Source organism: Phasianus colchicus, chromosome 17 (assembly GCF_987193195.1).
Source record: "Phasianus colchicus chromosome 17, bPhaCol1.hap1.1, whole genome shotgun sequence".
NCBI classification, from domain to species: domain Eukaryota; kingdom Metazoa; phylum Chordata; class Aves; order Galliformes; family Phasianidae; genus Phasianus; species Phasianus colchicus.
This window is the reverse complement of record NC_143452.1, coordinates 5305712-5319731: the sequence shown is the minus strand read 5'-3', so window position 1 is coordinate 5319731 and position 14020 is coordinate 5305712. Positions and strand designations below refer to the sequence as shown.

The following is a 14020-nucleotide window of genomic DNA, read 5'->3' as shown; positions in this document are numbered from 1 at the left end:
CCGAGGCTCAGTCCCACGGCTGTGTAGTGCTGGGGAGCTCCAAGCCCTGCAGCTGCGGTGCCCCATAAAACTCAGAGTGGTTGGGTTGGAATTGAGCTCTCACCCCTGCCCCAGGCTGGCTGCCCCCACTGGATTGGGCTGCCCAAGGCCCACCCAGCCCAGCCTTGGCCACATCATGGAACGGGCATCCATGACTTCTCTGGACAAACCGTTCAGACCTGCTCATGAGCCCCATCCGACTGCTCCACGAGGCCCCTAAAATCTTCCTGCAAAGTGAGAGGGGCCCTTTGAGGTCCAATGCTCGTCGGTCCTGACCTCCTCAGCCCAGCTGTGGATTTATAACAAAACAGCCATTCATCTCTGGCCAGCTTTATTTTTAAGCATCCCTTTGGCGAGCGTGCATAAGTCTTGTTTCACAGATTCCATTCCTGAGGCGAGCTGTGCTTTGCTCGCTGCAAATTCCAAATATGTTTGTAGGAATTATTACTATGAATAACACAATGGTTGTGTTTGAGTTGCAGACAGACGCAGCAGAGCCCTTTGCTCTGATCTTTTCAGGAACTCAAACAGCTTTTCAGCAGCCCCACCTGCAGCCAGGAGCTGGAAGGACCCAGTGATCCTTGCAGGGACCCTCCAGCTCAGGAATTCTGTGTTTCAATCATTTTACAATCACTAAGCTTTGCAGACTTGCAAAGAGTGTGGGTGTGACAGCAAGTGATCAGCATGGCCAGCATCAGGAACCCACCGTTATGAGCTTAGGGCTGGTTTAGGTTTGTGAAGGGGGAACTAAAGCTGGGATCCTTCAATCCGGGCTGGAGGCACCTCGCACAACAGCCTGGTTCTGTGGGTGGCAGGTGGGCTGGACCCAGGCTGTGCAGGAATCATCTGGGCTCTGCTCCAGCTGTCTGCTGAGGGCCTTCGGCTGCAGCCAGCTGCTGCTCACACAGGGTGCAGAGAGCTCCAGAGCCACACAGGGACCTTCAGGCTCTGAGTGAAACCAGGCAAGCTGAGGGGAAGGAAGCAAACATCACCAGAGGTGGGGACTGCACAGCACTGATGTGTGGTGATAGATCGGGATGATGGTGAAGTTGGGAAGGTTAACAGTGAAAGCTGAATTTAAGGGAAGAGATGTGAAGCCAACAAGATCATTACCCTGTAACTGCCAAGCAAGGGACGTTTTGACCAGTGACTGCTCTGATCCACTTAACAAAAGCCACAAAACCACTCCATAAACTTAGAAAAACTGCTCAAAGCCACAAGCTACCAGATACCAGAGAAGAGCAGGACCTTTTCCCTGCAGTCACTGGCAGTTTCAGAAACATCAAAGCCAACACTGGTCCATATCTCTTGTGGGACAGCCCCAGCCAAATCATCCCTTCTGGTTTGAGGAGGATGAGGAGGGTAAGATCCTTTCAAGTGCCAAACCTGGCAGCCAACCTCATCACCAAACAAGTGGCCGGGATCCAAACGCCAGCACTCTCCATTCATCATCCCACTTCCTTGCTGCAGTCAGTCTGATGCCTCAAGAGATTCAGAAGCAAACAACAAAATCAATACAGTCATCTTGATCCCTGCAGGCAACACGCTGTGAGCAACACAATGTCTTCCTGGAAGAACTACCTCCATGAACAGAGGCAGCCACCAGCTCCTCCCCTCCTACAGCCTCATTGCTTTCTCAAGTATCACCACACGGAGCCTTGACCCTCCCTGGCACCCAGGCACCAAAGAGCTCTTTTCACATTCTTTACAGCAGGCTGGGAAATAATCTTGGCTTCAAGACTTTTCCAGGGGTGTGAGAGGCAAGCATCGGTTCTCTTCACAGATGGCCTTGGCCCTTCTGCTGCTGCCAGTGGGGAACAGCACCAGAGCATCTCTGAAGCAGAGAAGCACATGTATGAGAATGAAAGTAAATTAGGTCTGAACAGGATTAATAAGGATTTAATTGAACGATGTGAACTGGAACTCAGGTCACGAGCTGCTTATTAGCCTGCCTCAATGGATCATGCTGCTTGCACTGGAGGAACAGAGGGATGCACTGGGAGTGGGGTGGCTCGCGGGGCAGTGATGGCCATGGCACTCGAGATGAGCGTGGCCAGAGAAGGAGATCTGCTTGGACACTGTCAAAAATGGAACAAAAAAATTGCTTGAAATACTTGGGAGTTTAAGGACTTACCGCATAGCTTTTCTTTCCTTTCCTCTTCTTGGGAGGGAACCAAGTGATACTGGCCAGAGCTCGCCCAGCACATCACTCTTCCTGTAGCCCAAGCGGCCACCAGGCAGCTCCCTGCTACAGTTATGCTCACCACGGAGCCTGCAGAAATCCCCATCATCAATCGACTGAATCCCCATCTAATCCCCTGCTCCTATTAACAAACACTGCCTTTATTTCACTTCCACGGGGGGCTTTTGGAGCCAATCTCTCTCATGAGAGGCAAATTAATTAAGATGTTGTACCGTTTCCTCTTTCCAGGAAGGTGTTCTGGCAGACATTTTGCTGCTTCCAAGTCAAACACAGATACATGCATGCCTGAAAGTATGAACTAACCAACTTCACACAGATCAAAGGAGCTGAAAGGCTTCCCCTAAATAGGTCGCTTTCATGAATAGGCCATTGATGTCCCTGTGTTTCCACAGAGAGCTCTGGCAGCCTTCATAGTAAACAAACACACAGAAAGAGGCAGCATGATTTTTAAAAAGTTACTTTTGTTTTTATTTGGAACAATGATTATATATACATATATTTCAATACAAAATAGAATAAAATAAAATATGTAAGATACTGGTAATTACTAAAGACATACTATCAGTTCAGCTAATAATCAACATTTTGAAACAGGTATCAAGCTGTTAGGAACCAACTGTAAATACAGCACAATCCCACCTCCCCTCCCCCCAGAACAAAACCCCAATATCCAGGAATTCCACTTAGAAATGAATCATTTAGTCTCAACTTAGACAGAAGGAGAAGCCTGTTGTTCTGAGTTAACAATCACACAGGGCTCATTGCTGACCGGCTCTTGGCTGTGGAAGCACTCCTGTATTTTGGGAAATGTGTGCATTACTATTTCAGCATTTGTACTTCTGTTAGAAGAAAGCAACAGAACCCATCTTTAAGGAACCTGCAGAAGGACAAGATTAAATAAAACAACTACCATCCTCATTCACGGAAACTCAGAGATCAATATTAGTCTTTACTGTTGGTGTGAGAAATTTCTGTCATGTTTCTTTGTCCCGAGATCTTGAAGCAACTTTGGAGTGCTTCTGTCTCACATACTTTGTTCTGTTCTCCTCATGCTGCCCACCTGACTCATCCACCAACAGCAAGGGAGAGCAGCAAACATGGTCCTTCTCAAACTGATGGTTCCAGCCAGCAAGTGTGCTGTTAGGCTTCTGGTAGAGAACAGACACAGCACAGCACTGCTATTGTACCTGGGCTCACAATGGATTTGCAGCCCCACCACAGAACCCTTTCCTTCAAAGCCACTCTGAGCCCTGGAGCACCTAACACAGCAGGTTCTCCTCCCATTGACTCATTCGTGATCAAACAAACCAAGATGTGAGCTGGCATCAGGAAGCTCCAGATGCCTTATAGAGACTGTGTGGCTATGTCACCACCTCTCTTTCCAGTCCTGTCTAGTCATATTTCAAGCTAACTAGACCGTTCCTGGCCCTTAAGAGACAGACCCTGAAAGAATGCAGCGTCCCCAGCTCTTGCCATACATGAAGTCCTGCACAGGTGAAGTCCTCTTTGCTTGTAATGCATCAGAAGCCCTTCCCTTCCAGCTTCATAACTTCCTCTCCAATGTCCATGAAAGGGAAAGCACGGCCATGCCAGAAAACCAGACCGTACAGTCCGCTGCATTTGGAGCACCTCTGAGGAAGCATTCCAGGTGATTCTTCTGCCCTTTGTGGCTTACTGCTCAGGCCCTTACCGTTTCTTTTTGCTTTCCTTCTTGGCTTTCTTGCTTAGCTGTGCAGCACTTGCCTTTGGTTTCTTCACCGTCTCCCAAGTCTTAGACTCAAAGCCGTCCGAGTCCTACAAGAATCAATTCAGAAACAGTCAGGGAACCTTCTAACAATTGCCAGACTGCTCGCTTTGGGCACTTATGTGAAAACAGAACTACGTAAGTGCTGGGTATCTCTGCTGGAATGCATCTATATCAGACTGAGTCCACATTTAATGAGACTTGAGCAGCACCATCCCTGCTTCTTCTGTGTGTCTTTCTGGATGAGTGTGAGCTCACGCACAGCTTGTTACCACAGAGGTTGTTATAAGCTTAAGTGCCTAAATCAGGCTTTGGAGAAAAAAAAGTCTCAATTTTAACAGCAGGATGAAAACCATCACTAAACAACAATTATTCAAACAAGAAAAGGAAAAGATATCACCTGTATATGCGGTAACATTCAAAAAGTATTTCTGCAAAATGTTCATCCTTATCATGTGCAAGACAAAAGGTAATCCTCAAAACAGTAGTCAGAATGCCACGTTCAGAGCCTTTACACCAAGACTAAAACGCAAGGAGGGCACCAAAAGCAAAGCTCTCTTCACCTGGACTAACAAGAAATCCTAAGGTATAGAGCTTGTTTCCTTCAGGGGAGATGACAGATAATATTTCAGCCATGGGAAATAAAGTCTAGTTATCTGGTAAAGACGTGAGGGAACAGCGCCAGTCTCATTTGAGAAAGCACACACACACAGATTGCTTCCTTTCATTAAATGCATTTGAGTATAAATATTGCTTTAGCATCTTGGGTTCTAGCAGTCAGAGCTTGCCAACTGGAAAAGGACACAGAAAATGGCAGAGCAAGATGTGCTAGCTTCAAGCTTCCAACACAGAGCACCAGATAATGGAGGGGGAGGCACGCATCTGACAGTATCCTTTTAATCAGAGTCCTGTTCAATCATCTCTAAAGTCACTGGGCTATTACGGTTCAAATCTGGGTGGCTTTCCAAGGAAAGAGAGTTGGCTGGCTTTCCAAAGACTGTAATCAGAGCATGGGGAGCCGGGAAGGCTCTGGAGAAACAGAGCAACAAGCAACTATTACTCAGGTTTGCAGAGTGGTGCTGCTGACAAATGAACACTGATGCCTTCTACTGTTCGAACCAAGGTAGTCTCCAAAGCCTGAAGCCTCCAAAACAAAGAAGCTACTATGCACACATCCTGAACCCAAGCATCATTCCTAAGATATGGAGGGAGAGTATCTCTTGGTTATTATCATGTGAATTAATCACACAGACAGCAAATCAAGGGGACAGTGTATATATGGAGAAAATAAAAAATAGAGCATACAAACAACCGGAACAATAATAAGCCTGACATTTCTATCAGTTTAACTAACGGGATGAGGGTAAGAAACACCACATCAAACTAAGCTGTCATTATTCTAAATAACAAGAACAAGACATTCAATATTTCTCATAAATTTACTAACGGAAACGATGGGAACAGATGGCTGCAAAGGAACAGAGCAATGCCAGAGAATCAGGACTGGAATTGTTGGCTCTGTCTCATGCAGGTCAGAATACCGAGGTCCAGTTTTAAGTAAAGGGAAGATGGCATCATAGTCCTTCATTTCACATCAACATTTAACTTAAAAATTCAGCTGTACAACCCAAATGTGCGGATTCAGAGGCCAGTGCGGGAAATTGCCTTCCTGACATTGGGGCACACCAGAAACTCCACCTCTATCTTGTTCCCAAAAATCCCACGCAAACTACAGTCTAAAGGCCTTTCCTGCAACACAGTCCCTGCACAGGGGAACGCCCCGACTGGCACCTCATAGGCCACAGCAGCAGCAGGACAGTAAGATGAGCTTGCACCTCAAGGCTCCTTGCGTGCCAGCAGGAACAGCACGCACACGGAAGGAAGGACAGAACAAACTGCGGCACTCTCAGCAATGCTGGGGCACACTACCGTAGGCAACAGCTACAGATTGTTCCCTCCCAGCCTACTTGCTCAGCATTTCTATCAATCTCTGTCAAACAGAGCGCTACTTACTGTCTTTGCGGACTTGGAAAATGGCAGGATGATGGCCAACACGCAGAGAAGCTGGAAAACGGCTCCAAAGAAGAGTCCGTAGCGCAGCACGTTCTCCATTAGTGTGGGCTCAGGGATCTCAGGTGGCGAGAAATGCAGTTCAGCTGCCATAGCGCAGACAGCCTGCTGCTCTGCTGCTCTCAAGGAGGCTGCTTTCTACAAGGGGGAAAAAAGACTCATCATTCCTATCACGCACTCCGACGCTGTTACTGCCTGCTAGCAATAATTCCCAGCCTCACTTAGAGACGTGCTCTGAAGATACCCTGGGTCTTCCCACCCAATAACAAAGAGGGACACAAAATTTCAGGGAAGGCTTAACAGGCAGGAATAAACGTATCCCTGAGGTTGATCACACACGTGTGACGACTGCCTTATTAATATTAACAATAATATTATTAATACGATGACAGTTACACTTTTTCATGTACCTGGCTATGTATGTATCACGGCCTTGCTGCTGCTGTGCTGTACAACACCGAGCACAGAAATAAAGCACGCAGAAAGCCGATCTGCTGAGGACAGTGGGATGAGCTGTGCTTAACCAGCACTGTTTGGGAGCACGCCTAAGCGGTGCAGCGGTGCTTACTGTAAAGTAAGGCACACCTACCTTGCAATGGCCACGCGGGATGCTTGAGACACAGTCACAGACTGTTCTCCTGAGGCCCAACTTAATGTCACAGCCACTCACACTCTGCTCCTCAACACTCTGCAACACAAAAGTCACAAGGGGGAAATTCAATTAATCGGAGACGCCATTGGACCTCCGTGCTCACGGCAGTCGCACTCATGTCTTCAGATGATAAATCAGACGTGAGCTTACCGAGTGAGCACTGCTAACTTCCAGTTGATAGGAGCAATCTACCCCTAGCTCTAAAGTATGAACAGTAACCTATGCCTAACACTAAAAGACTACAAGTAACCTACGCCTAACTCTAAAATAAGAACAGGAACCTATGCCTAACACGAAAATACAAACAACTGTCTACTCCTAACACTAAAACTAAACTTAACACTAAAATCAACAAGAAAACCAGGGACTGGGACATAACAGGGTTAAGATGGCACTGGGGGCCCACAGAACTTGGCTCCAGAGGAGGCTCGAAGGAGGAGCAGCTGTTAAGTAATGCCACCCAGCTAATGCTGGGGGCGGGGGCCGCGCAGCGGGTAAGGAGCCGAGCGCCTGGACCAGCGACGGTGGAGCTGCGACGGCGCCAATGAGGGGCCTGGCACGGTGGTGTGGTGCCAGGCCAGCTGTGCCGCAGGCGGATCCACCTCCATCGGCTCATCCAGAGGTGGATCCACCTCCATGGGCTCATCCAGAGGTGGATCCACCTCCATGGGCTCATCCAGAGGTGGATCCACCTCCATGGGCTCATCCAGAGGTGGATCCACCTCCATGGGCTCATCCAGAGGTGGATCCACCTCCATCGGCTCCACCGTGGTGGTCACAGTGCTGGTCCAGGCGCGATGGAAACAGACTCTCTTTTCACTCCTCCTCCGCCTGATGGTCATGGCCAGCCCCCTCCTCGGCTTCGCTACTGGGGCCCCCAGCTCTCTCTTCCTCTTGAAAAGAGGGCAACCTTCGCCCCTCGCACTCTTCGCTCCTGACATGGCTGCTAACTGCCAGAGCTTTCAGAGGCGAGTGCGTTGTCCGGGGCAGCGGTGACCAAGGTGACAGCTGGCGAGGGTTCTAAAATGGCAGCCGCACTGCTGGCACTGGCGTTCCACATAGGATGAGGAGGGGGCTGGACGACAGGGCACGGCACGGCACCTAGAAGGCACTCCCTGTGCACAGCAGGCAGCCCTTCTCTCCGCCAAGCAAGAGGGCACAGAGGAGCCGGCCCCCACAAAAGGGCCCTCAGCATCCTGCACCCTCGCCCTTCTTCCACAAGGGAATCTTTTGGGGCTGGGACACGCAGCGCACAGCGCCATGTTCAGGGCTCTCCTGACCTCAGCACCAAGAACAGCAGGCTCCAAAGGGACCTGACTACGCCTGCCTCCTGGAGACCGAAGCTCCGGGTTCCACGTTAGCATCCACTGCCCCCTCTTGCACCTCACGCTTCGGGTTGCAACCATTCCCTACAATAAGCATGGCCAGCTGAATTTTGATTAAAATCACTCTGACTCAATTCCAAATCCGCACAGAATGCTGGCACGTACACGGGGCCACGCCGGCTCACCCGTCCTCAGCGGGGACCCACAGACGTAGAACAGCATCAACGGAGCAGGCAGAAATGCGACGTGCTCCTGACCGACGGCACTCTTAAAACCTGCCTCTCCCGCTGAGGGACGTCCAGAGGAAGTCTTGACAGCGTCTTTACAAACCTTCGTTCAGCTCCACAGCCTCAGGCCAACGCAGCACCCAGGCGTGTCGCTCCATTCCTCGCCCGGGCTTTGCTGGGCACCGCTCCCTGCGGGGACTGCTCCTCCAGGCGCCTGAAACACCAACAAAGCTCGGCACTCGCGCGGCCTTCCCTGACGGCAAGCTGCCCCCCGGCCCCCGCAGCGCTCGGTGGCACCGCACGCATCGCCTCCGCGCGCCGGCAGCGCCGCCAGCTCCTCCCCCGAGCGCCCCGCGATGCCCCCGCACCGAGGCCCGACCCCGTTCCCAGCACGCAGCCCGCTCCTCCCGGCCCCGCTCACCGCCCGCGCGCCGCCATGCCGCGCTGCCCCGGAAGTGCTCTCCGCCGCCACGAAGCACTTCCTGCCCCGGCCCTAGCAACCGCCTGCGGCGTCACGTTGCTAAGGGCGGCCTGGGGCCGGCCGGGACCTGGAGGGGGCAGGGGGAGCCGGGGGGGTCCGCTGCCGGATTCCTCTCGGATGGCGCCGGCGGCATGCAGCTTGTCTCCTCCTTTCCTTTCTTTCCCTTTCCCTTTCCCGTCCCTTTCCCTTTCCCTTTCCCTTCACTCCCCTTCCCTCCCCTCACCTGCCCTTCCCTACGCTACCTTCTCCTTTTTTCCTTTCCTTTTCCTTTCTTCCCTTTTCTCTTCCTTCCCTTCCCCTCCACAGTTCCCTTTTTCGGTCCTTCCCTCTCTTACTTTCTTCCCCCCATACCCCGCCCCTCCCTTCCGTTTTCTGTCAGTCCACACTCAGGATGCAGATCTCAAATGGACATGCCTGCAGAAGATCATCTACACAGGCAATAAATGCCTTGTGCTGTGCTTCCCTGCTTTGTGCTCTTGAAAGACTCTGATTTGTTTTGCCCTTCCCCAGCCCCAAAGTATCGGGAGGGCCTGGCCGGCTTTGCTGCGGAGCCTTATCATCCCACAGTCTGAGGGCTTGGGGGAAAAGCTCAGCAGCTACGTAGCTGCCAAGGGCAGATTTCATGCCCTGGGCTTCACACAGCCCGGCTCTCCCCGCTCTGCTCTGCGCTCCTGGCATCTCCTGCAGCCCCTGTGCTGCGACAAACACGAGCGGGGCTCGGGCCCAGTGCTCCCCCTGCTGCACGCCCTCCCACATCCCCATGTGCTGCACCCACACCAGCTGCCCCAGCCCCGCAGCCCTCCTGCAGGCAGCGCAGCCCCAGGCACCGGGCTCGGCCCCAGCCCCCAGGAGCTGCTGGACGTGACTCAGCCCCCGCTGGATCCAGACCCAAACCGAAGATGCAATTATGACCCATAAATATTTGAATTTGGTTTCCCTCCTTTGCAGCCAGCTCCTTGGCTGCACACAGCCCCACAGTCCGCTCTTTCATCCCCAGCAGTGCAGCAGGCAGGCAGGCAGGCAGGCAGGCAGGCAGGCAGAAGGCAGCGCCTTGTAGCACGCTGTACCGAGCCCACCGTGCAGCCTCCTTCGTGGAAGGAGGAAGACGCCGACGCGCCAGTTGAAAATGGCAGACAGACACTCTTGACGTGCAGCCTCTCCTCTCTCGGGCTCCGGCTCAGCAATGTGCCCTCGCAGCACCCCGACGCTCAACACGCGGCGCTGCCCATAACGCGCTTGAAGCCATGGCAGCTGAAGCAGCGCAGCACGGCTCGCTGCCCTCCCGGCTCACGCCTGAGCTCTGGGCCCGAGGCGCGTTCACCTGCAGCCCTCCCGCTGCCCTCTCCTCCTGCCCCACTCCCAGCGCTGCTCTACACACCAGCCCAACCACACTCCAACTCCTTGCGGCTCAACACGAGGCTGACCTGCAGGCCATGGCTGCCCAAAGACGGAGCTGGCCTTCCCAGGGCAAACAGGAACAGCCGGCACTACAGAAGGCTGAAAAAGCCAGCGGGGAAGAGAGACAAGCTCAAGGGGCTGAGTGCAGGGACACTCTTCTTCCTCGTGCGCTGCTTCCTCTCCTTTTGTTTCTCTCAGGCCTCAGAGAGCAAGGCGATGCTCACAGTCTGCCACAGCAGTTACTTTCAGCTTTGGCTGAACGGCCACCACTTGCGAAGACCAACATGGAAACGCGGGAAAAGCAGCTGCATCTCAGGGAGGGACGTGAAGCCGACCGGTTCATCGCCCTGCCACTGCCAGCCCAAGCCAGGGATGTTTTGACCAGCCACTGAAAGAGGCAGCACCGGGTTTAAAAGCTTTGTTTCCCTTTTATTTTAAACTAAGGGATTTGGGTTGTATTTAGTATACATTTCAACAGAATGTAAAATAGGTTGGCTACTGCTAATCGCTAAAGACATACGGTGACTTCAGCTAATGATCAACATTTTGAAACAGGTATCGAGCTGAAGGACCCTGAGGGAATGCAGCGTCCCCAGCTCTTGCCATACATGAAGTCCTGCACAGGTGAAGTCCTCTTTGCTTGTAACGCATCAGAAGCCCTTCCCTTCCAGCTTCGTAACTTCCTCTCCAATGTCCATGAAAGGGAAAGCACGGCCATGCCAGAAAACCAGACCGTACAGTCCGCTGCATTTGGAGCACCTCTGAGGAAGCATTCCAGGTGATTCTTCTGTCCTTTGTGGCTTACTGCTCAGGCCCTTACCGTTTCTTTTTGCTTTCCTTCTTGGCTTTCTTGCTTAGCTGTGCAGCACTTGCCTTTGGTTTCTTCACCGTCTCCCAAGTCTTAGACTCAAAGCCGTCCGAGTCCTACAAGAATCAATTCAGAAACAGTCAGGGAACCTTCTAACAATTGCCAGACTGCTCGCTTTGGGAATTCAAGTCACCTGACTGGGCAGCTTAGGATGCCAGTGCGGGAAATTGCCTTCCTGACATTGGGGCACACCAGAAACTCCACCTCTATCTTGTTCCCAAAAATCCCACGCAAACTACAGTCTAAAGGCCTTTCCTGCAACACAGTCCCTGCACAGGGGAACGCCCCGACTGGCACCTCATAGGCCACAGCAGCAGCAGGACAGTAAGATGAGCTTGCACCTCAAGGCTCCTTGCGTGCCAGCAGGAACAGCACGCACACGGAAGGAAGGACAGAACAAACTGCGGCACTCTCAGCAATGCTGGGGCACACTACCGTAGGCAACAGCTACAGATTGTTCCCTCCCAGCCTACTTGCTCAGCATTTCTATCAATCTCTGTCAAACAGAGCGCTACTTACTGTCTTTGCGGACTTGGAAAATGGCAGGATGATGGCCAACACGCAGAGAAGCTGGAAAACGGCTCCAAAGAAGAGTCTGTAGCGCAGCACGTTCTCCATTAGTGTGGGCTCAGGGATCTCAGGTGGCGAGAAATGCAGTTCAGCTGCCATAGCGCAGACAGCCTGCTGCTCTGCTGCTCTCAAGGAGGCTGCTTTCTACAAGGGGGAAAAAAGACTCATCATTCCTATCACGCACTCCGACGCTGTTACTGCCTGCTAGCAATAATTCCCAGCCTCACTTAGAGACGTGCTCTGAAGATACCCTGGGTCTTCCCACCCAATAACAAAGAGGGACACAAAATTTCAGGGAAGGCTTAACAGGCAGGAATAAACGTATCCCTGAGGTTGATCACACACGTGTGACGACTGCCTTATTAATATTAACAATAATATTATTAATACGATGACAGTTACACTTTTTCATGTACCTGGCTATGTATGTATCACGGCCTTGCTGCTGCTGTGCTGTACAACACCGAGCACAGAAATAAAGCACGCAGAAAGCCGATCTGCTGAGGACAGTGGGATGAGCTGTGCTTAACCAGCACTGTTTGGGAGCACGCCTAAGCGGTGCAGCGGTGCTTACTGTAAAGTAAGGCACACCTACCTTGCAATGGCCACGCGGGATGCTTGAGACACAGTCACAGACTGTTCTCCTGAGGCCCAACTTAATGTCACAGCCACTCACACTCTGCTCCTCAACACTCTGCAACACAAAAGTCACAAGGGGGAAATTCAATTAATCGGAGACGCCATTGGACCTCCGTGCTCACGGCAGTCGCACTCATGTCTTCAGATGATAAATCAGACGTGAGCTTACCGAGTGAGCACTGCTAACTTCCAGTTGATAGGAGCAATCTACCCCTAGCTCTAAAGTATGAACAGTAACCTATGCCTAACACTAAAAGACTACAAGTAACCTACGCCTAACTCTAAAATAAGAACAGGAACCTATGCCTAACACGAAAATACAAACAACTGTCTACTCCTAACACTAAAACTAAACTTAACACTAAAATCAACAAGAAAACCAGGGACTGGGACATAACAGGGTTAAGATGGCACTGGGGGCCCACAGAACTTGGCTCCAGAGGAGGCTCGAAGGAGGAGCAGCTGTTAAGTAATGCCACCCAGCTAATGCTGGGGGCGGGGGCCGCGCAGCGGGTAAGGAGCCGAGCGCCTGGACCAGCGACGGTGGAGCTGCGACGGCGCCAATGAGGGGCCTGGCACGGTGGTGTGGTGCCAGGCCAGCTGTGCCGCAGGCGGATCCACCTCCATGGGCTCATCCAGAGGTGGATCCACCTCCATGGGCTCATCCAGAGGTGGATCCACCTCCATCGGCTCATCCAGAGGTGGATCCACCTCCATCGGCTCCACCGTGGTGGTCACAGTGCTGGTCCAGGCGCGATGGAAACAGACTCTCTTTTCACTCCTCCTCCGCCTGATGGTCATGGCCAGCCCCCTCCTCGGCTTCGCTACTGGGGCCCCCAGCTCTCTCTTCCTCTTGAAAAGAGGGCAACCTTCGCCCCTCGCACTCTTCGCTCCTGACATGGCTGCTAACTGCCAGAGCTTTCAGAGGCGAGTGCGTTGTCCGGGGCAGCGGTGACCAAGGTGACAGCTGGCGAGGGTTCTAAAATGGCAGCCGCACTGCTGGCACTGGCGTTCCACATAGGATGAGGAGGGGGCTGGACGACAGGGCACGGCACGGCACCTAGAAGGCACTCCCTGTGCACAGCAGGCAGCCCTTCTCTCCGCCAAGCAAGAGGGCACAGAGGAGCCGGCCCCCACAAAAGGGCCCTCAGCATCCTGCACCCTCGCCCTTCTTCCACAAGGGAATCTTTTGGGGCTGGGACACGCAGCGCACAGCGCCATGTTCAGGGCTCTCCTGACCTCAGCACCAAGAACAGCAGGCTCCAAAGGGACCTGACTACGCCTGCCTCCTGGAGACCGAAGCTCCGGGTTCCACGTTAGCATCCACTGCCCCCTCTTGCACCTCACGCTTCGGGTTGCAACCATTCCCTACAATAAGCATGGCCAGCTGAATTTTGATTAAAATCACTCTGACTCAATTCCAAATCCGCACAGAATGCTGGCACGTACACGGGGCCACGCCGGCTCACCCGTCCTCAGCGGGGACCCACAGACGTAGAACAGCATCAACGGAGCAGGCAGAAATGCGACGTGCTCCTGACCGACGGCACTCTTAAAACCTGCCTCTCCCGCTGAGGGACGTCCAGAGGAAGTCTTGACAGCGTCTTTACAAACCTTCGTTCAGCTCCACAGCCTCAGGCCAACGCAGCACCCAGGCGTGTCGCTCCATTCCTCGCCCGGGCTTTGCTGGGCACCGCTCCCTGCGGGGACTGCTCCTCCAGGCGCCTGAAACACCAACAAAGCTCGGCACTCGCGCGGCCTTCCCTGACGGCAAGCTGCCCCCCGGCCCCCGCAGCGCTCGGTG

General features: G+C 52.7%; 1 protein-coding gene and 1 long non-coding RNA gene across 4 annotated transcripts; both read right to left on the bottom strand.

Moving 5' to 3' along the window:
* Positions 1-6155: 6155 nt before the first annotated feature.
* LOC149915611 (uncharacterized) lies at positions 6156-8324 on the bottom strand. Its single transcript, XR_016471882.1, has 3 exons — positions 8219-8324; positions 6646-6744; positions 6156-6194 (listed from the first exon to the last, which is right to left on the bottom strand). It is a non-coding gene; the product is annotated as an uncharacterized LOC149915611 (long non-coding RNA).
* A 2223-nt stretch (positions 8325-10547) lies between these two features.
* Positions 10548-13783, bottom strand: LOC149915610 (protein MANBAL-like). Of its 3 annotated transcripts, none has more exons than XM_090152054.1 (4): positions 13666-13783; positions 12173-12271; positions 11527-11721; positions 10548-11063 (listed from the first exon to the last, which is right to left on the bottom strand). In XM_090152054.1, exons 1-4 carry the CDS (start codon positions 13720-13722, stop codon positions 10956-10958), a joined length of 459 nt encoding a protein of 152 aa, XP_090008180.1. In that variant the 5' UTR covers positions 13723-13783; the 3' UTR covers positions 10548-10955. The 3 variants fall into 3 exon arrangements, with proteins under 3 accessions (XP_090008180.1, XP_090008181.1, XP_090008182.1); XM_090152055.1 differs by having other exon boundaries at positions 13686-13709; XM_090152056.1 differs by lacking the exons at positions 12173-12271; positions 13666-13783 and adding an exon at positions 11994-12108.
* Between the last annotated feature and the right edge of the window lie 237 nt (positions 13784-14020).